General features: G+C 42.6%; 1 protein-coding gene across 1 annotated transcript in view; it reads left to right on the plus strand.

The window, feature by feature from the left end:
* Window positions 1-23,337, plus strand: part of LOC132405242 (uncharacterized) — a 156,870-nt gene that overhangs the window by 129,658 nt on the left and 3,875 nt on the right. Inside the window, 5 exon segments of the mRNA XM_059989926.1 lie at window positions 17,440-17,561; window positions 18,336-19,238; window positions 19,241-20,074; window positions 20,077-20,547; window positions 20,550-20,652. Of these exon segments, the coding sequence (XP_059845909.1) occupies window positions 17,440-17,561; window positions 18,336-19,238; window positions 19,241-20,074; window positions 20,077-20,547; window positions 20,550-20,652 (2,433 nt within the window).

Below are 23,337 nucleotides of genomic sequence, written 5' to 3' on the forward strand. Positions count from 1 at the left end.
CGCACTCCTCAGTGCCCTCCCTTTCACTGTGTAAATCCTGCCACGGTTGGTCCTACCGACGTGCAACATCTCACATTTTTTAGCTTTAAATTCTGCCCATTTTCTGCCCTTTTAAGCCCATTTTAGAGCTGCTCCAGATCCCGCTGCAAGCAATGATAGCCTTCCTCGCTGCATATTACACTCGCAATCTTACTGTAATCCAAAAATATGCTGATTAGTTAACCATATTATCATCCAGATCATTGATATTGGTGACAAACAACAACAGACCTACCTGTGGCATTGCACTGATCCTTGAGTTACAGGCCTTTAGTCAGAAAGCAATCATCTACTGTCACTCTCCGGCTTCCCCCACAAAGCCAATATCCAATCCAAATTACTACCTCATCTTGCCGAGTGACCGAACCTTCCTGACCAACCTTCCATGAGAAAGCTTGTTAAAAGCCTTGCTAAAATCCAAGTAGACGACATCAACTGTCTTGACACGCTCAGCTTTCTTGTTTAGCTTCCTTGAAAAACACTGTAAGGTTGGTCACACCAATGACCTACCAAGCATGAAGACATTCTGATTATCACTAATCAATCCATGTGAATCCCAATGTTCATTTATCCGGTCCCTTAGAATATTTTCCAGTGAGATTAGGAGGACGATGGAGCCTACCGGAGACTACTTCGCTTTCATCTTCGGAAACAGTATTTCTATCTTTAATATCTCTATTTTCCTTTTCAGGGTTCCTTTGAAGACTCTCAACTGGAGTTATACGCTTACTTCGGTTCTTTGCGGGAATGTGACCCACTCTCAGGGTCTCACCACTAGCCACAAATCGATATACCAGGGACGCGGCCTAGAAGACTAGCATGCCTTCCGGGTTTCGGTATTTTGTGGCTCTGGGGGTAAGCGTACTCGAGGTCGGTGCCTCCGCAGGTAATTGGTGTGTCGTGGGAGATGGAAAATCGAAAACAGCAAGCTCGCTGTGTGCACAAAGACCTGAGAGCACAGATCTCGGAATAAGCGACGCAACAGACTTTCAACATAGTAATTCCGTGAGCTGTTTTCTTTATCTCTCCTCTCGCTGTGAAACGGCGACACCACGTATTCCCTTATTAGGGAGAGAAGGAAACTCCGGTATGTCGAATTACCGGGTCTTTGGGTACTGCAAGTCTGTTTCTTTACTGATGCATTACTGCACGCTTCAGTGCTCTGTTTGGGGGGAGGGGCAGCGATGCTCTTTTGCTGGCGGGAAAAGGGGTTATCGTTCCTTTACTGCTGCTTATGCGTGAGAGGGTGGAGCTGGGGGAATTCGAGATTCTAAAAATTAACTGTCATTTATTATTGGGGGCTGTCCTCTGTTTTCCTGGATGGCTGTGAAGAAAAAGAATTTCGGGATGTATATTGTATACACTTCTCTGATATTAAATGTACCTTTGAAAGCTTTGTGATTCCCACTACTGGGCTGCAAATTCCTGGTTTATTTTCGAATCTTCTTTAAAATGCGGGCCATACTTGGCTGTCTTCCAATCCTGTGGTACCTAAACATGGTTTAAATATCTCTGCTAGGGTTCCAGCAATTTCTACACTTTCCTCCAAGCGAACGGCTTGTAGACCCCTGGGAAATTAATAATACCTTAAAACAGCAAACATTTCCTCCACCGTAATCTGTATAAGGTCCATGAAGTCGATAGTATTTTACCTTACCTCTATTGACTCTGTGTCCGGTTCTTCAGTACAAGCATTCGGAACCATTTAGAATTTCTTCCATTTTTGTCCATTACAATCAGTTTTTCTCGTATTGTATTTGTAGAATCCCTTTGGGTTCTCCTTCACCTTGTTTTCTGAGCAACCTGATGTCTTTTTTTAACTCTTCTGATTTCTTTCTGAAGTGTTCTCTTACATTTCTTACAAGCGTCTCATTTGTAACTACCTGCCTGCCCTGTCTCATTCCCTATATCAGTTCAAGTACCGCAAACTCTCTCGTTGGGAATTCAACATACTGATTAAACAAACTTTCCGGAATATATCTGAGAAATTCTGTCTTATCTGATCCCCTTACATTAATAGAGTCCTAGTCAGTAAGTGGAAACTAAAAATCATCTACTGTAACAACAGTGTCCATGTCTCCCAGATCAAATAGTGACCTAGTTGCCTTGGCAAAAGTTTCTGCGTGTGCTTCATATGCACCTTGCTTTATGAATGGAGATGCCACTTACGAATTACCTGGGATTGACCAGCCACCCCAGCCCCACCATGCTTCACTATATACATCCCATAACCTGCATGGAAAATATCCAATTATATCTCCATTTCGTGAATGACAGTATCTGACTGCCTCCTGCCACAGGTATTGTGTATTTGTTGCACCATCGAAATGAGTTGACAAATCCAAGGTGTGTAAGATACTGTAAATCTCTGCATTGCATTTTTTGTTTCAAATGAAAAATGTAAACTTCCATGTTAGTCCCTAGCTATTCAACTATTTCCAGATTCCTTGTGGATTCTTTTAATTGTGAAGGGATGCATATAACATCATAAGTCTTTATTCATGGCATTTGGCCATGGCTGACGTTGCTTTCTTTGCTTTGTCAAGGGATTCAATACATTTTCTGCAATTTGCCTTCAATTCTTAGTATTATATGGCATGATTTTGTACTGTCATTTCATGGTTCATGTCTCTTCTTAATTATTATTCATGCTATATAAAAGGGTCACCACGCGGAAAACTACTTTTTCATCAGTGCTCGCTTTGAAACTTTCGATATTCCCTTTGAAGTAACAATACACTTTCTGTTGAAGTGTCAAGTAGTGATATTTCTGCACTTGGGCTGTGATTTCAGTAAAATTATTATACAAATTCTTATTCTTTCTGTCTTATTTCCTTTTTCTCGTTGCTCGTCATTTTAAGCATTGAAAATTTCTCTATTGCCTTTAATTATTTTTAGAATCTAAATTCCGTATTGATTGGTTGCAGTTTTATTGTAGCAGTACCTTTGCTTGTGCTATCTCTAACCGCTGAAAGGTGCAGACACAATGGAGGCAATTAGCAAATTTTCATTGGAATCTTGATCAGTCAGGTAACTGACCGAGATTACTTTCAATGTCATCAAATATGTGGGCTGGTGCATTTTGGGAAGTCAAACAGGTGTAATACTTAAACAGTGAATGGTATGGACCTTGAGAAATTGTTGAACAGACCGATTTAGAAATGCAAGTATAAAGACAAGAGGTTCTGCGTATAGAATCCTGGTGAAGTATCTCATCACAAAACGTCGACGGTTTATCGCTTTCCAGAGATGCTGCCTGAGTTGCACCATCATTTTTCATGTGTTACTCTGGAAATGCAAGTATGGTATGGAAATATGACAGGGCTAAGATGAGTGGGAATGCACCTGAACTGGAGGGGCACTAACATTCTTGCAGGAATGTTTGCCAGTGCTACTCGGGGGGGGGGGGGGGGGGGTTTAAACTAGATGTGCAAGAGGCAGGGATCCAGCATACGAGAGAAGATGATATGATGAAGGATAAGGGACAGGTGGGGAATACACATTTCCCAAATATTAAGTGTGAAGGAGAAAGGTGAGACAGAACATGTGTTGGAAAAGTTACCTGTACTGAGAGTTGGTCAGGAGGAGCATGGGGTTAAATGTGTAGAAGGTTTGGGTGATCTTGAGAAGGTCATCCACATTCAAGGTGCAATTAGCCCGATGGAAGTTCAAGGAGCTGGGTTAGGTACAATAGACAGTGTTTTAAGCAAAGAGAGTAGGAATGGGCTAAGAATTCTATACTTGAATGCGCGTAGTGTCAGAAATTAGACAGTTGAGCTTGAAGCTCAGAAGAAAATACGATATTGTTGGGATAACGGAGACATGGCTGCAAGGGGATCAGGCCTGGGAATTGAATGTATCAGGGTATACGTGCTATCGTAGACAGGAATATGGGAAGAGGGGGTGGGGTGGCCCTGTTGGTGAGGAATGAGATTCAGTCCTTAGCAAGGGGTGACTTAGGAACAGGGGAAATAGAGTCTGTGTGGATTGAGCTAAGGAACAGTAAGGGTAAAAAGACCCTAATGGGTGTTGTGTACAGGCCCCCAAACAGTAGCGTGGATATTGGGTACAAGTTGATTAGGGAGTTAACATTGGCATGTGCTAAAGGTAATGCAGTCGTTATGGGAGATTTCAACATGCAGGTGAACTGAGAGAATCAGGTAGGTGCTGGACCCCAAGATAGGGAGTTTGGGAAATGTCTAAGGGATGCATTTTCGGAACAGCTTGTGCTTGAGCCAACCAGGAACGAGGCTATTTTGGACTTGGTGATGTGTAATGAACAGGAATTGATAAGTGATCTTGAAGTTAAGGAGCCATTAGGAAGTAGTGATCATAACATGATAAGTTTTTATCTGCAATTTGAGAGGGATAAGGGCAGATCAGAGGTGTCAGTGTTGCAATTAAATAAAGGAGACTACGGAGCCATGAGGGAAGAGCTGGCCAAAGTTAAATGGGCGGATGCCCTGGCAGGAAAGACAGTGGATCAGCAGTGGCAGATATTCTTGGGGATAATACAAAAGATGCAAAAACAGTTCATTCCAAAGAGAAGGAAGGATTCAAAGAGGGGGAAGGGGCCACTGTGGTTGACAAAGGAAGTCAGAGATTGCATAGCATTAAAGAAAAAGAAATATGACAGGGCTAAGATGAGTGGGAATACAGATGATTTGGAAAGTTTTAAGGAACAGCAGATCTTAACTAAAAAAGCAATACGGAGAGAAAAAATCAGATATGAGCTCAGTCTAGCCAGGAATATAAAAGGGGATAGCAAAAGCTTTTTTAGCTATGTGAAGAGAAAGAAGATAGTTAAGAACAATGTTGGCCCCTTGAAGAATGAATTGGGAGAAATTGTTATGGGAAACAGGGAAATGGCAACAGAATTTAATGCGTACTTTAGATCCGTCTTCACCAGGGAGGACACAAGCAATCTCCCACATATATGGATGGGCCAGGGCCATAAGATATCAGAGGAATTGAAACAGATTGACATTAGGAAATAAACTGTGATGAGTAGACTGATAGGCCTGAAGGCTAATAAATCCACGGGTCCAGATGGTCTGCATCCGAGGGTTCTAAAAGAGGTGGCTCAGGAAATTGCGGATGCATTGGTAATCATTTTCCAATGTTCCTTAGATGCAGGATCAGTTCCTGAAGATTGGAGAGTGGCTAATGTTATCCCACTTTTCAAGAAGGGAGGGAAGGAAAAAACGGAGAACTATCGCCCTGTTAGCCTAACGTCAGTCGTGGGGAAGATGCTTGAGTCCATTATTAAGGACGAAATAGTGGCACATCTAGATGGCAGTAATAGGATTAGGCCGAGCCAGCATGGATTCACCAAGGGCAAATCATGCTTGACTAATCTGTTGGAGTTTTTTGAGGGTGTAACAAGGATGTTAGACGAGGGTAAGCCAGTGTATGTAGTGTACCTAGATTTTCAGAAGGCATTCGATAAGGTGCCACATAGGAGATTGGTGAGTAAAATCAGAGCTCATGACATTGGGGGCAGGGTTTCAACATGGATAGAAAACTGGTTGGCAGATAGAAAGCAAAGGGTAGCAGTGAATAGGTGTTTCTCGGACTGGCTGGAGGTGACTAGTGGGGTACCACAGGGCACTGTTTTGGGACCACAGCTCTTTACGATTTATGTCAATGATTTAGATGAGGGCATTGAAAACTATATCAGCAAGTTTGCTGACGATACTAAACTGGGTGCAGTGTGACATGCGAAGAGGACGTTAGGAGAATACAGGGAGACTTGGATAGGCTGGGTGAGTGGGAAGATACTTGGCAGATGTCATTCAATGTGAATATATGTGAAGTTGTCCACTTTGGAAGCAGGAACAAGAGGGCAGAGCATTGTCTGAACTGAGTAGAGTTAGGTAAGGGAGAAATACAAAGAGACCTAGGAGTCCTAGTTCATCAGTCAATGAAGGTGAATGAGCAAGTGCAACAGGCAGTGAAGAGGGCAAATGGAATGTTGGCCTTTATTACAAGGGGAATTGAGTACAAGAGCAAGGATGTCCTTTTGCATTTGTACAGGGCCCTGGTGAGACCACACCTGCAATATTGTGTACAGTTTTGGTCTCCAGGTTTAAGGAAGAACATTCTGTCAATTGAGTAAGTGCAGCGTAGATTTACTAGGTTGATTCCTGGGATGGCAGGGCCGTCTTACGCAGAGAGATTGGGGAGATTGGGCTTGTACACACTGGAATTGAGGAGATTGAGAGGGGTCTGATTGAAACGTTTAAGATAATTAAAGGATTTGATAGGTTTGAGGCAGGAAATATGTTCCAGATGTTGGGAGAGTCCAGTACCAGAGGGCATGGATTGAGCATAAGACGTCAGTTATTTAAAACGGAGTTGAGGAAAAACTTCTTCTCCCAGAGAGTTGTGGAGGTGTGGAATGCACTGCCTCGGAAGACGGTGGAGGCCAATTCTCTGGATGCTTTCAAGAAGGAGCTAGATAGATATCTGATGGATAGGGGAATCAAGGGATATGGGGACAAGACAGGGTCTGGGTATTGATAGTGAATGATCAGCCATAATCTCAGAATGGCGGTGCAAACTCGAGGGGCCGAGTGATCTACTTCTGCACCTATTGTCTATTGTCTATTCTGAAAGTGGTGCACAGAATTATAAGGTAAAGAATAAGGCGTTTGACATGCTTGCCTTCATCAGTCAGAGAAATGAATTGGAGCATTCATATATTACAAGTGTAGAAGACGCTTGTGAAGTTAGGTTTGTGTATATTATTGATCACTCTGTTATAGACTGGATGTCGTTTGCTGTACTGGAATCGGGGAGATACGAAAGTTAGGAGTGAATCGATGTCATAAGTTTCAGTTTCAAGGTGGGTACATGGCTTTATACCTTGGAGTGTAGAAGGCTGCGAAGAGGCATAGCAGAGGCGTACCAATCATGAGAGACATAGACAACGTGAATGCATGCAGCAACAGCAATTTTCATCAATGAACACAGCAAATGCTGGAGGACATTAGGTTAAGGTCAGAAGGGAAATAATCAGTAATTTCTTGAATGGCAACATCTTCAGGTAGCGGGTTGTACATAAATGAAATGAGTCGCCAAGAAACTTAGTTGAGGTGGGTAAATAACAAATTTTAACATGCATTTTGACAAAAACGTGGGCAAGAATGATTTAGAGGGATATGGGTCAAACGCAGACAACTGGGGCTAGACTGGAATCAGCGAGTAAGTCTGACGGGCTTCTTTCTTGTGAAATTTGCCTGTCAGTGCATTATTCTGTATTTCTGAATGTTTCTGCCATTTCCCTACCGATGGCCTTCAAAATATCACGATTTTCTTCAAATGTTCAAGTCTTTCGTGTAGCACTTTATGGTCTGCTTTATTAACTGTGTTTTCCGTTAAATTTCATGGTACTAGGCCAAAGTCTGAATCTGCACGCAAATTTCGAAGCAATCCTCACGTGTATATTTTACTTGGTTATTTGGAAAACATCCAAAGTTTGCCCTCGAAGTCATAATTCATAATAACAACAAACCATGCCAATAACACTAGATAACGACAACTCCTTCTTCTGTACTTGACACACCAAGATTAATCAAGCCAATCATTGCAAGAATCAATCAAGTAACCTTTTTCCTGAACTCTCTAAATCAGGGCTCGAAATCACCCAAGAAACGGAAGAATAGTATTATTACTTTTGAATTCAATGAGACAAAAATTAATGGACAAGATTCTGAGAGACTACGTAATCATGAGACCCAGTTCTTTACTTCCGGGCGCCTAGGAACGAATCGAGTAGCAGTAATGGCTACGATTAAATATTTTCGTTTCCGCCGGGTACAGTTAAGATACACAACTGTTTCCAAGATCAGTAGAACCAACAAAGATGTTTTAATGCGTTTAAACCAACTATCGCTGCTAAGAAATGATGGAAACACCACTGACTGGACTGAAGCGCCCAAGGAAGAAGCGTGGCTATAGATCGGGGTTACAAGTGCGTTTAAGGAAATGCAGTTTTTAACTCTGAATGCCGACAATCTTGCTGGTAAGGGTGCAATTTCTGATCAATAAAATCGAGCTAGAGTACTGAATCAGAAGGACATTAGGACAGCGTGTGTCCTTTGTTTCACGGAATCCTGGTTAATCACTTTCTGTTCCGGATGCAGAGATTCCGATCGACGGGTTTATTATACATCCTCAGGATAGATCTATAAAATCTTTCAAAATCAGAAGTGCAGGAATATGATTCGTGATCAACTCTTCCTGGTGCACAAATATATCAGTGCTGTCCCAATTCTGCACACCAAAACTGAAATATCTGGCAGTTAACTGCCATCCTTTTTACATATCACGTGTGTTCTGGGGTTCTTTTGGTAGCAGTATACATTTTACCTCAGGCTAATGTCAATCAGGCTCTAGGTAGTCTGAAAAATTGGATCAAAATGCACGAAACTGTGCATCCTAGGACCTTCACTATTGTTTTGGGAGATTCTAACCACACCAGTCCGAAACAAAATCGCAAAGCAATTGCCATACCAGAGGGAACAACTCACTAGACCTTTGCTACACCACCATCAAGAATGCCCGCCGTGCTATTCCACGCCATTACTTCGGGAAGCCTGATCATCTGGCAGTATCTCTTCTCCCTGAGTATAGGCAGAGATTGAGGACTGCAGTACCAGCAGAGAACACCAAGAGAGTATGGACAAGGGAAGCACAGGAGCGCAAACAGGACCGCTTTGAATCGGTGGACTGAACTCTATTCGGGGATTCATTTTCGAACCTGGATAAGTATGCTTCAGTGGTTACAGACTTCAGTAAAACCTTTCTGAATGAGTCTGTGCCTACAAAGCCTTACCAGCTGAACGCTTGATCTGTGGCATTCAAGTCTGACGATCCAGGCCTGTACCAGAAAACCAAGTATAACTTGCGGAGGGCTATTTGACGGGCGAAGAAACAAATTTCGACAGAGGTTGGAGGCGACATCGGAAGCACAAAAACTCTCAGGGATTGCAAGATCTTGCTTCCTGCAAAGCGAAACCGAAAAACATGAACAGCAGTGATGCATCACTATCAGATGAAATCAATACTTTTTATGCCCGCTTTGAAAAGAAGAATATAACTACAGCTTTGAAGATCCTTGCTACACCTGATGACCCTGTGATTGCCGTCTCAGAGGCTGCTCTGTCAGGATGCTGTCTTTAAAGAGAGTGAACCCTCGCAAGGCGGAAGTTCCCGGTGGAGTCCCTTGTAAGGCTCTGTAAACCTGTGTCACCAGTTCGTGTGGGTATTCAAGGACATTTTCAAGCTCTCACTGCTACGGGTGGAATTTCCCAGTTGCTTCAAAATGGCAACAATTATACCAGTGCCTCAGAAGAATAATTTGAGTTGCCGTAATGACTATCGCCCGGCAACACTCAAATCTACTCACATCTATGAAATGTTTTGAGGGGTTGGTCATGACTAGGCTGAACTGCTGCCTCAGCAAGGACCTGGTCCCATTGCAATTCACCTATCGCCACAATAGGTCAACGGCAGATGCAATCCCAACGGCTCTCCATGCGGCTTCAGACTACCTGAACAACGCAAACACCTATGACAGGATGCTGTTCATCGACTGTAGCTCAGCATTTAATACCATCATTCGCATTACTCTGATTGAGACGTTCCGGAACCTGGAGCTCTGTGCCTTCTTCTGCAATTGGATACTCTACTTCCAAACCGGAAGACCACAATCTGTGCGGATTGGTCATAATATCTCCTCCTCGGTTACGATCAACACTGCTGCACCTCAGAGGTGTGTGCTTATCCCACTGCTCTATTATCTCGATACGCATGACTGTGTGGCTTGGCTAACTCAAGTACCATCTATAAATTTGGTGACGATACAACCATTGTTGGTAGAATCTCAGTTGGTGACGAGAGAGCGTACAGGAGCGAGATATGCCATCAAGTGGAGTGGTACGGCAGCAACAGCCTGGCACTCAATTTCAGTAAGAGGAAAGAGCTGATTGTGGACTTCGAGAACGGTAAGACAAAGGAACTCAAACCAGTCCTCATAGATGGCTCAGAAGTGGAGTTAGGTGGCAGTTTCAAGTTCCTGGGTATCAAGATGTCTGAGGACCTAACCTGATCCGAACACACTGATGCAGTTATAAAGAAGACAAGACACCGGCAGTACTTCATTAGGAGTTTGAAGATACTTGGTATGTCAACAAATACACTCAAAAACTTCAAAAGGTATATCGTGGAGAGCATGCTGACAGTTGTATCACAGTCTGGTATGGGGGCGGAGAGCTATTGCACAGGACCGAAAGACGCTGCAGAGGTTTGTAAATTTATTCACATCCATGTTGAGTACAAAGCACCTACAGCATCTTCAAGGAACGCTATTCCAGGAAGGCAGCGTCCACTATTAAGGACCTCCATCACCCAGAGCATGTCTTTTTCTCACTGTTACCGTCAGGTAGGAGGTGCAGAAGCCTGAAGGCACACAATCAGCGACTGAGGAACAGCTTCTTCCCCTCTGCCGTCTGATTGCAAAATGGACATTGAACACATGGACACTAACTCACTTTTTAAAATACATACTATTACTGTTTTTGCACGATTTTAATCTATTCAGTAGACGTATACTGCATGAACTACACTTAATAATATTTACTTACTTCTTATTATCATGAATATTATTATTATTCTATGTTATGTATTACATTGAACTACTGCTTCTAAGTTAACAGATTTTATGTCATATGTCGTTGAAAATAAACCTGATTCTGATTCTCATTCTTTTCTGGTATTTTGTTAAACTTGCACTAGAAGCAAGAAGGCTGCCAGTGAACAGCTGGTTTTTCGAAGCGAAGGGAGTGTATTACTACTCTGGGTAAAAGAGAGGCGGGACCGCGCAGGCGCGTGACGACAGCCAGTACAGCGTGGAAGGTTTAAAAAGAAGACTGCTGTATACAGAGGACAGCGGACTGAGAGGTGGCAGAGCGGTAGTGCTTTGGCTCAACGACCTTAGGCGGTAACGGGACGAGTCGAGGTAGATTTATCTGTGTTATTGCGGGAAGGAGGTAACGTGTGTGAGGCCTGTTTTCTGTGTTCGATGTCAGATGTGGTGGGGAGGGGAGAGGGGTTGTTTTGGAGTATCCCAGCCTCCTGGACGGACATATCTGTAACAGTCGTGTCGAGTTGCAGCTTCTAAGGGACCGAGTTAGGGAACTGTAGATGCAGCTCGATGACCTGCGCCTAGTTAGGGAGAGCGAGGAGGTGATAGAAAGGGGTCACAGGCCAATGGTCACACCAAGGCCAAGGGACACAGCCAGGTGAGTCACAATCGGGGGGGGGGGAGGGGAAGAGTCAGATACTGGAGAGTACCCCTGTGGCCCCATTGACAGTAAGTACTCCTGTTTGTGTACACTGGGCGGAACAGCCTACCAGGGGAAGCGGCAGTGGCCATGCCTCTGTGCTCAGAACGGTAGGGAATGGAAAATTAATGCAGTAGTGATAGGGGACTCTATAGTTAAGGGGTCGGACGGGCGGTTCTGAGGACACAGGAAAGAAACTCAGATGGTAGTTTGCCTCCCAGGTGCTAGGGTCTGGGATGTTTCGGAACAAGTACAATATATCCTGCGGTCAGAGAGAGAACAGCGAGAGGTCGTGGTACATATTCATACCAATGACTTAGGTTGGAAAAGGGAAGAGGTCCTGAAAAAAGACTACAGGGAGATAGGAAGGAAATTAAGAAGCAGGACCGGAAAGGTAGTAATTCCGGGATTACTGCCTGTGCCACGCGCCATTGAGAATAGGAATAGGATGAGGTGGAGAATAAATGCATGGCTGAGGGATTGGAGCAGGAGGCAGGGATTCTGACTTCTACATCATTGGGATCGCTTTTGTGGCAGGTGTAACCTGTACAAAAAGGACGGGTTGCACTTGAATCCCAGCGGGACTAATATCCTGGCGGGACGGTTTGCTAAGGCTACTGGGGAGAACTTAAACTAGAATTGTTGAAGGGTAGGAACCGAACTGAAGAGATTGGTAAAGAAGAGATGGGCTCAGAAATACAGAAAGCCTGCAGACAGTGCATGAGAGAGATCACGCAGGTGATAGAGAAGGTACGAGTTCAGGCAGGAGGTTTCAGATGTGTCTATTTTAACGCACGGAGCTTGTGAACAAAGCGGTTGAGATTAAAGCGTAGATGAGTACTTGGTGATATGATGTTGTGGCCATTGCAGAGACTTGGATGGCTCAGGGATAGGATGGTTACTTCAAGTGCCGGGGTTTAGATGTTTCCGTAAGGACAGGGAAGTAGCAAAAGAGGTGGGGCGTGGCACTGTTAATCAGAGATAGCGTCACGGCTGCAGAAAAGGTGGACGCTGTGGAGGGATTCTGTACGGAGTCGCGCAGGGTGCAGGTGAGGAATGCGAAGAGGTCAATCACTTTACTGGGCGTTTTTTATAGGCCGCCCAATAGTTTTAGCGATATCGAGGATCAGATACGGAAACATATCCTGGAGAGGTGTAAAAATAACAGTGTTGTCGTGATAGGAAAATTTAATTTCCCAAACATCGATTAGCATCTCCCTGGAGCAAGGGCTTTAGATGGGGTGGAGTTTGTTAGGTCTGTTCAGGAAGGTTTACTTGACACAATATGTAGATAAGTCTAAAAGAAGAGAAGCTGTAGTTGATTTGGTACTGGGAAATGATCCTGGTCAGGTGTCAGATCTCCCATTTTGGAGAACACTTTGGAGATAGTGATCATAATTCTGTCTCCTTTACAATAGCATTGGAGAGAGATACGAACAGACAAGTTATAAAAGTGTTTAATTGGAGTAAGGGGAATTATGAGGCTATCAGGCAGGCAACTGAAGGTTTAAATTGGAAACAGATGTTCTCAGGAAAATGTACGGAAGGAATGTGGCAAATGTTCAGGGAATATTTGTGTGGAGTTCTGTATGGGTACTTTACAATGAGAGAGTGAAGTTATGGTAGGGTACAGGAACTGTGGTGTGCAAAGGCTGTGATACATCTAGTCAAGAAGAAAAGTAAAGCTTACAAAAGGTTCAGAGAGCTAGGTTACGTTAGAGATCCAGAAGATTATAAGACTAATAGGAAGGAACGTAAGAAGGAATTCACGAGGGCCAGAAGGGGCCATGTGATGGGCTTGTCGGGCAGGATTAAGGAAAACCCCCAAAGCATTCTACAAGTAACAGTTTCTTACCGCCACACTATCAGACTCCTCAATACTCAGAGCCTGGACTGACACCAATTTACAGCCCTATTGTCTTGTTTATTACTTATTGCAATGACTGCACTGTTTTGTGCACTTTATGCTCTCCTGGGTAGGTCTGTAGTCTAGTGTAATTTTTTTTCTGTGTTGTTTGTTACGTAGTTCAGTCTAGGTTAGTACTGTTTCATCTAACACCATTGTCCTGAAAAACGTTGTCTAGTTTTTACTGTGTACTGTACCAGCAGTTATGTTCGAAATGACAATAAAAAGTGACTTGACTTGACTTGAAATATGTGAAGAGCAAGAAGAGAGGACGTGAAAGAATAGGACAAGGATCTTCCAGAAAGGCAACTGCTGATTAAGAGAGGCTGGGGGAGGGTGGTGGTGTGTGGTGTAGGTGGAGTTGTATGTGGTGGGGATATAAACACCATAGGACACAAACAGTACTGTGGAAGCCCCTAATTCTGTGTATATCTACATGTGACCACTAAGAATATATCGGAAATTAAAGAGTATCTTGTCAACATATTTCCTTATGACGGTAATTTAATCCTAAACAAATAAAGAACACTAGATGAATAAAACAAGCAAAGTATTTTCTAAACGTATGGAATGCAAAAAACAGAAAATAAACCCTTTCTATGCATAGGTAGTATAGTAATTTCTTGAAAAGTAATTAGAAATCGAAGAGGAATGCAGAACATGGTATTGATTAAAGAAAAGGTAAGGACAACCCCAAATAACAAATATACATATGTTGTATATCCAGCGGGCAGCGTTCGGAGCGAGCAGCGGAGTCAGAGGTATCAGAGTGATAAGGCTTTGGCTCAACGGGCTTAAGCGGTAACAGGACGAGGTAGGTTTGCCTATGTTAATTTCGAAAAGGAAGCAATGTGTAAGGCCGGTTTTCTGTGCTCAATGTCAGATGTGGGAGGTCCCGGAGTTTCCCAGCCTCCCAGACGGCCATTTCTGCACCTGGCGTGTCAAAAGGCATCTCCTTAGATACCGCCTTATGGAACTGGAGATGCAGCTCGATGGCCTTCGTCTGGTAAGGGAGAGTGATGAGGTGATAGAAAGGAGTTATAGGCAGGTGGTCACACCGGGGCCACGGGAGACAGACAAGTCAGGAGAGATAAGGGGAAAGTCAGGTACTAGTGAGTTCCCCTGTTGCCATACCACTTGACAATAAGTACTCTTGTTTGAGTACGGTTGGGGGGTAAACGGTTGAGTACGGGGGGTGGGGGGACACCTGGGGAAGCAACAGTGGTGGTGTATCTGGCACAGAATCCGGTTCTGTGGCTCAGAAGGATAGGGAAAGAAAGAGAACGGTAGTAGTGATATGGGATCTATAGTGAGGGGGTCAGACAGGAAGCAGGAAAGAAACTCGGATGGTAGTTTGCATCACAGGTGCCGAAGCCCGGGATGTTTCAGATCGCGTCCAAGATATCCTGCAGTGGGAGGGAGAACAGCCAGAGGTCGTGATACATGTTGGTACCAGTGGCATAGGTGGGGAAAAGGAAGAGGTCCTTGAAAAAGACTACAGGGAATTGGGAAGGAAGTTGAGAAGCAAGACCGCAAAGGTAGTAATCTCGGGATTACTGCCTGTGCCACGCGACAGTGATTATAGGAATAGAATGAGGTGTTGGATAAATGCATGGCTGAGGGATTGGAGCGGGGGCAGGGATTCAGATTTCTGGATCATTGGGACCTCTTTTGGGGCAGGAGTGACCTGAGCAAAAAGTACGGGTGGCACTTAAATCCCAGGGGACAAATATCCTGGCGGGGAGGTTTGCTAAGGTTACTGGAGAAAGCTTAAACTGGGGAAGAGGCGTTTGGCTCACAAATAGAGAAAGCTTGACGACAGTGTGAGAGAGAGGATAGGCAGGTGATAGCGAAAGGCCGCGCTCAGCTGGACAGTTTGAGATGTCTCTATTTTAATGCAAGGAGTATTGCGAACAAAGCGGATGAGCTTAGAGCGTGGATCAGTACTTGGAGCTATGATGTGGCGGCCATTACAGAGACTTGTATGGCTCAGAAACAAGAATGGTTAATTCAAAATGCCGGGTTTTCGATGTTTCAGAAAGGACAGGGAGGGAGGCAAAAGAGGTGGGGGCGTGGCACTGTTGAGCAGAGATAGCGTCACGGCTACAGAAAAGGAGGACGTCATGGAGGGATTGTCTACGGAGTCTCTGTGGGTGTGGGTTAGGAACAGAAAGCGGTCAATATCTTTGGAGAGCCAGAAGGGGTCATGAGAAGACCTTGGCAGGCAAGATTAAGGAAAACCGCGAGGCATTCTACAAGTATGTGAAGAACAAGAGGATAAGACGTGAAAGAATAGGACCTATCAAGTGTGACAATGAGAAAGTGTGTATGGAAGCAGAGGAAATAGCAGAGGTACTTAATGAATACTTTACTTCAGTATTCACTATGTGAAAGGATCTTAGTGATTGTAGTGATGACTTCCAGCAGGCTTAAAAGCTTGAAAGTGTAGATATGCTAAGAAAGAGGATGTGATGGAGCATTTAGATAGCCTCACTTTGGATAATTCGCCGGGTCCGAATGCGATATAACCCAGGCTGTTGTGGGAGGCGAGAGAGGGGTCTGCTGAGCCTCTAGCGATGATATTTGCATCATCAATGGGGACGGAAGAAGTTCCGGAGGATTGGAGGGCTGCAAATGTGGTTAATTTATTCAATAAAGAGAGCAGAGATGGACTGGGAAATTATAGATCAGTGAGTCTTACCTCAGTGGTTGGTAAATTGATGGAGAAGATCCGGAGAGGCAGGATTTATGGAGATTCGGAGAGGTATGAGTAGGAGTAGTAAGCATGGTTTTGTCAAGGGCAGGACGTGCTTTACAAGACTGATTTTTTTTTTGTGGATGTAACTGAAGGAACGGCAGCAGATGTAGAGTATATAGATTTTAGCAAGGCATTTGATAAAGGTATCCCAATGCAAAATTTATTGAGAAAGTAACACGTCCAAACAAACCAGTACGGTGCCTCAACCACCTGTTCTGGACCCTTCGTCTTCGTAATTTTTAGAAATGACCTGGATTAGGATGCAGAGGGATGAGTTAGTACGTTTGTTGATGACATACAGGTTGGAGGTGTTGTGGATAATGTGGAGGGCTGTCAAAGGTTACAGCGGGATATTGATAAGAGGAACAACTGTGCTAAGAGGTGTCAGATGGAGTTCAACCCACATTTGTGTGAAGTGGTTAATTTTGGTAGGTCAAATATGATGGCAGACCATAGTATTATTGGTGCGACTCTTGGCAGTGTGGATGATCAAAGAGATCTTGCGGTCCGAGTCCATTGGACGCTCAAAGCAGCTGCGCTGGTTTACTCTGTAGTTAAGAAGGCGTACGGTGTATTGGCCTTCGTCAGTTGTGGAAATGAATTTAGGAGCTGAAAGTAATGTTGCAGCTATATAGGAGCCTGTTCAGACCCCACTTGGAGTGCTGTGCTCAGTTCTGGTCGCTTGAGTGCAGGAAGGATGTGGAAGCCATAGCAAGGGTGCAGAGGAGAGTTTAAAGGATGTTGCCTGGATTGGGGAGCATGCCTTAATGAGAATAGGTTGAGTGAACTCGGTCTTTTCTGCTTGGAGCAACGGAGAATGTGAGGTGACCTGATAGATGTGTGTTAGACGATGAGAGGCATTGATCGATTAATTGATTGATGTGGCATTGATCGATCTTGCGGATATTCAGAGGCTTTTTCTCAGGGCTGAAGTGGTTGCCATAAGAGGACACAGGTTTAAAATGCTGGAAAGTCGTTACAGAGGAATTATCAGGGGTCAGTTTTTTACTAAGAGAGTTGTGAGTGCATGGAATAGGCTGCCGGCAAGGGTGGTGAAGGCGGATATCACAGAGGGTTTTTTTTAGTAACTTTTAGATAGGTTTCCTGGAGCTTAGTAAAATAGAGGGCTATAGGTAAGCCTAGTAATTTCTAAGGTAGGGACATGTTCGGCTCAACTTTGCTGGTGAACCGCCTCTATTGTGCTGTAGGTTTTCTAACACTTCATAACATTTCGATTTGTAGAATGCATATAACACTTCAGTTCAAGTGAGACATATGTTATTTTTTTATTTTGTGGAGAACATCGGTCATTTCTCGACATTTGTTTTGGGCGCCGTCTTCACCTGGTTACATTGCTTTGCAGTTTGCTTGTGTAACATCACTTGTAGCTTCCTCAGTCACAAGATCAACAGCTATACCTTTGGCGGCTTCATCCCAAATATTTACATAAATTATGAAAAGACGGTGCCACAGCGTCATCAGAAGTGGGCCAACTCTCCTTGCATCATGAGTATCAGAGAAATAGCATATACCCATCAATAAGGCTTACCAATTAGATTCGTGATCCATTCATCAACAGGAAATTTGCATTGTCTTTCTTTTCACAATGTGGACCTTTCAGCAATGGTTCGGGAAAGAAATGGCACAGTTTACAATTTTCAATAGAGTTCCAATGTAATTGTAAGGTGTTCAACATATTATTACAAAATAAATGAAATATCGAGCATAAAGGCATATTACAACTCAATTACAACATTTTGTTTAGTAATCATTCGCCATTTGATTGTAAGTTCAGACATTTTTTTCTGGAAGGTATTCATATTTCAATAGGGCAGAAATGCATACAAACAGCTTTCTCAATAACAATGAAAAAAAAGCTTAATAAAATTGTACCGTGGATGCAGCTAAGTATAAATAATGTATCCTCATCAACCGCATTCATTAACAAACATAACCAATGAGTTTGCTTCCATTATGTGCGTTTCTGTCATTTTTACTGTACAATCATAAATACAAAGTTCTCAACATTGCAAATAATTTGGTAACAGACTCGCTTTAAGGAAACATGCTGTAGTTATTGGTGTCGCTGTCTATCAATTAGATGTGGAGCGTCTGCAAGAGATCGACCCTGCTTTGCGTCAGGGAAATGCAGAAATAATTGAAGAAACAGACCCAACCTGTGTTTGCGCTTCACGGACTGGTTCAGCAAATCTTTAAAAATGTTTTGCTTTCCACGTTTCAAGAAGTAAGTCAAATTTTGGATAGCGAAATATATTATTGCCAGAAAAAATGGCGGATGCATTAACGAGCCGTGCATCTTTTGTTGTCCTTTTTTGCGCGTCAGCCATAGTTTCTGGACAGCTTCGGTATGCCATACCCGAGGAAATGAAGCTCGGGGGCTTTGTGGGAAATATCGCTGAAGATGTAAGTCTGAGCGTTTGGGAGCTAACGGTTCGCAATTTCAGACTGATTTCCGATGAAGTGGAACAGTATCTGCAGGTAAATGTGGATAATGGCATTTTGTTTGTTCGGAAAAGAATTGACAGAGAACAGCTATGCAGACAAAGCCTTAGCTGCTCACTTTCGTTTCAAATTGTGCTCTATGATCCTGAAGAGATGCACAGTTTCACGGTTGAAATCCTAGATATAAACGATGATTCTCCTACCTTTCAAAATAATGAATTCACCTTGCAAATTAATGAATTAATTGCACCGGGAACGGGCTTCCCTTTAGAGAGCGCAAGTGATCCTGACGTAGGTACGAATACAATCAATACTTGCCAGATCAGTCCGAACGAGCACTTCAGTATTATAGTGCAGACAAGACGGGGAGGAAGCAAGACTGCCGAGTTGTTATTACAAAAACCGTTGGACCGCGAGCAGCAGGCAACCTTTCAGCTCATACTGACTGCCATTGATGGTGGGAACGCCAGCCGTTCTGGAACGGCTCGTATCATCATTACTGTGGAGGATGGGAATGATAACGCTCCCGTATTTGATCATGAAAACTACAGCGCAACCTTAGCAGAAAACGTTCCCAAAGGAACGATGGTGACAGAAATCAACGCTGTCGATGTGGATGAAGGTCGCAACGCTGAAATCACTTACAGCTTCACAAATCATGTTACTCAAATGATTCGCCAGTTGTTCAAACTTGATCCACGTACAGGATATGTTAGAGTTGAAGGACATTAAATTTCGAGAAATTCCAATTTTACGAACTTGATGTACAAGCAACGGATAAGGGCTTTCCTGCTTTGACAGGGCACGCAAAGGTTATCGTAACTTTATTAGACGTTAACGACAATGCTCCCGCAATACATGTGATCTCATCTTCAAGAACAGTTCCAGAAAATGCTCTGCCTGGTACGGTGGTTGCGAGATTCAGCGTGACAGATTTAGATACTGGGGTAAATGGCCAAGTTCATTGCCAAATTTCTAAAGAGATTCCTTTCTCTCTTCAAAGATCTTCGAGCAATGATTATAACTTAGTTACAAATGACGTTTTGAATCGAGAAGCAACTACAATATATTGCATCTCGATATTTGCCGGGGATGGTTGTTCGCCTCCACTCTCAACGCAAAAATCCGTCTTTATTTCAGTTTCTAATATAAATGACAACAAACCTCAATTCACACAGTCCACATATAACGTGTTTGTGACAGAAAATAACACATCCGGATCTTCGATATTTTCTGTTTCCGCATTAGATTCTGATATTGACCAAAATGGTGACGTGATGTATGCTGTTTTGAACAGTATAATCGATCAGAATTCTATATCCAGGCGTGTTATGATTCACTCCAAAAGTGGCAATATATATGCACTGATTTCCTTTGATTATGAGGAACGGAAGCATTTCCAATTCCAAGTTCAAGCTAAGGATTCTGGAAGTCCACCAATGAGCAGCACTGCCACCGTAAATATTATTATTCTGGACCAAAATGACAATGCTCCAACCATTGTTTCTCCTTCGATATTGAACGGTTCAATATCAGTGGATACTGCGCCTCAGTCAGTATATCAAGTAAGGTAATCACCAAGGTAATCGCTACTGATGCAGATACTGGTCAAAACGCAAGACTTTCATTCCAGTTATTGGAAGGTACTGATCCCGGTCTGCTCACTGTGGATGTCATCTCTGGGGGAATCAGAGCTACTCGAAATTTTAGGGACCAAGAGCTGATTACAACCAGACTTGTCCTCCTTGTGAAGGACAGTGGACAACCTAGCCTCTGCAGTACAGCTACAATAATCTTCTCTATCCTGCCTAACAGTACGATACCATCTTCCAAAAGTTCAGTTGAGATTCGAGAATCGAAGAATATTTCCAATCTCAATTTATACTTGATAATAATGTTTGGATCAACTACCTTCCTATTTCTGGGAATTATAATTTGGCTGGTGATGTTGAAACTTAAACAAGACGGAAATATTAATAAAGGGTGCAGTTCTGGGTTTTGCTGTTATAATCCTCGAAGTTCTGATAGCACAATTGATCCAATACAAATGAAGATTCAAGTTATGTCAGATCTGGTCAGACCGAAGGTTATTATTATACCGTCTGCTTATCACCAGAATCTTCTAAAACTGATTTCTTAATTCTGTTACGTATTCAGGCAACAATAAATATATGAGTTCGGCAAGGGTTTCTTATAACAAACAACACGTTTATTAAACACAGAAAACAAACCCCCCCAAAAGTAAACAAACACTACCTTAACCGGAAACAGCTGCTGAGCGGCAGCCCAAACAGTTCTTAAAGTGATATTCCAAAAACAGTTCTTTAAAGTGGTATTGCCAAAAGTTCGATATGCTCACAGTCCATTTAAGAGGAGAGACTTTATAATACGATTTAGGTTCTCTTTCACGTCGCTTGCTTCGATCTCCGACGTCGAACTTCCCACGAAGAATTCACGAAACAGAACGGCTTAAAGGCATTGACCTTTCCTTCTCCACTACCTTCAATCCTTTCTAGTTAAACCTAGGGATTAACACGAATATAGTCAACGAAATCCTTCCAAATAAGGATCAAACAATGGTCGCCCCCGTTTCACGTAGAAAGCGATTCTCCTCGATCTTCACTCTCCAGTAATTCCGAACTAGCAGAATCATAAAGAACCTGCTGGCAATGACCTCTTAAACTTTAGGCATTAAATAAAAACTTCATCCTTCAGCTAAACAGGGTCATCTCTTCAAACACGCAGTGGCATGAAGTCAACCTGGCAAATCCAGCCACGAACTGCCCCTCCTCACAGGGTGGGGTCTACCTTTTATAACCTGTAAAAAAAAACGTCACATGATCTCTACTGGCGGGAACATGACGTCATTGCACCATCACAAGACCATCACCTCAAGACCAGTACAGCTTCAAACCCAGTCACGTGACAAGGGCTCCACTGTCATGTGTCACGAGTACGTAACACCTCCCTCCAAAAAAACATTTTTGGTCTGACAAGAACAAAAAATTTTAACAATTGCTTACAAGAAAAACAAAGGTATATTTTTTATAACATATACAATACACAAGACCATCATATAACAGCTTATAACTCACAATACAGTAGGAGTGTTACAATTGAAAAAAACACTCCAAAAAAATTACAGTGTACATTCAACATCGAGATAGACAATCAGCAACCACATTATCTTTACCTTTAATATGAGTCATCACAATATTCTACTCTTGTAACATCAAACTCCAATTTAATAATCTTCTGTTTTTGTTTTACATCTTACTCAGGAAAACTAACGGATTATGATCAGTATAAACAATAAGTGGTTTTTGAGTTGTACTAACATATACCTCAAAATATTCCAAAGCTAAAACAAGAGATAACAATTCTTTCTCTATTGTCGAATAGTTTCTTTGATGCTTATTAAATTTCTTAGAAAAGTAAGCTACTGGATGATCAACCTCATCACCCTCATTCCTTTGCATTAATACTGCTCCTGCAGCCTCATCACTAGCATCCACAGCCAGTGAAAAAGGTTTTCCAAAGTCAGGTGCCTTAAGCACAGGTTGCTGACATATCATTGTTTTCAATTTTTCAAATGCTTCTTGACAAGGCAACGTCCATACAAACTTCGCATTCTTCCGCAGAAGGTTAGTTAATGGAAGGGCAACATTAGCAAAATTCTTACAAAATTTCCGATAATATCCTACCAGTCCCAAAAACCTTCTGAGAGTCTTTTTCCCCGTTGGTGGGAATCTCTAAAATTGCCTGAACATTTGCCTGAACAGGAGCTACCTTACCTTGACCCACAACATAACCAAGGTAAGTCACAGTGGCATGTCCAAATTCACTCTTAGCTAAATTAATAGTTGTTAGCTTTTGAAAGCCTTTCAAACAATTTCTCCATCGCAATAATGTGTGCTTCCCAAGTATCATTTCCTGTCACTAAATCATCAATATAAGCATCAGTATCTTTCAATCCCTGAATCACAAAGTTAATCATCCTCTGGAAAGTACCTGGGGCATTCTCCATCCCAAATGGAAGAACATTATACTCATATAATCCAGATGGAGTTACAAATGCAGAAATCTCTCTACCTCTGACCGTTAATGGAACACACCAATACCCTTTCAATAAATCAATCTTTGTAAGGAACTTTGCTTTTCCAACTTTATCTACACAATCATCTACTCTAGGAATTGGATATGCATCTGTTTTCGTTACAGCATTCACCTTCCTATAATCCGTACAAAACCTAATACTACCATCCGGCTTTGGCACCATAACACATGGCGAACTCCAATTCGAGTTAGAATGTCTAATGATATTATTCTCTAACATATATTCAATTTCGTTCTCAGCAAATTCACATTTTTCCATGTTCATCCTATATGGATGTTGTTTAATAAGTTTGGCATCCCCAACATCTACATCATGTGAAGCTATAGTAGTCCATCTCGGAATATCTGGAAACAACTCCCTATATTTAAAAATCAACTCCTTCATCTGTTGTCTCTGCTCTAACTGTAAATGTGCTAATTTTTCATCAATATTTTCCAGAATGGTTGAATTTGGTAACCTAACAGAAACAATGTTGGATTTAGAATGAAAGTCAGATGAATCATCTATCATGCTCCTAGTTAAATCAAACTCATTCTCAGAAACCACAACAGTCACAGTATCACATTGTTTCTCAAAATATCGTTTCAACATATTTATATGACAAAGTTGTGTTGACCTTCTACGATCTGAAGTTTTTACCACGTAATCCACATCATTGATTTTAGACACAATTTCATAAGGACCATGAAATCTAGCTTGTAAAGGA

The sequence above is a fragment of the Hypanus sabinus genome, chromosome 15 (assembly GCF_030144855.1).
Source record: "Hypanus sabinus isolate sHypSab1 chromosome 15, sHypSab1.hap1, whole genome shotgun sequence".
NCBI lineage: Eukaryota > Metazoa > Chordata > Chondrichthyes > Myliobatiformes > Dasyatidae > Hypanus > Hypanus sabinus.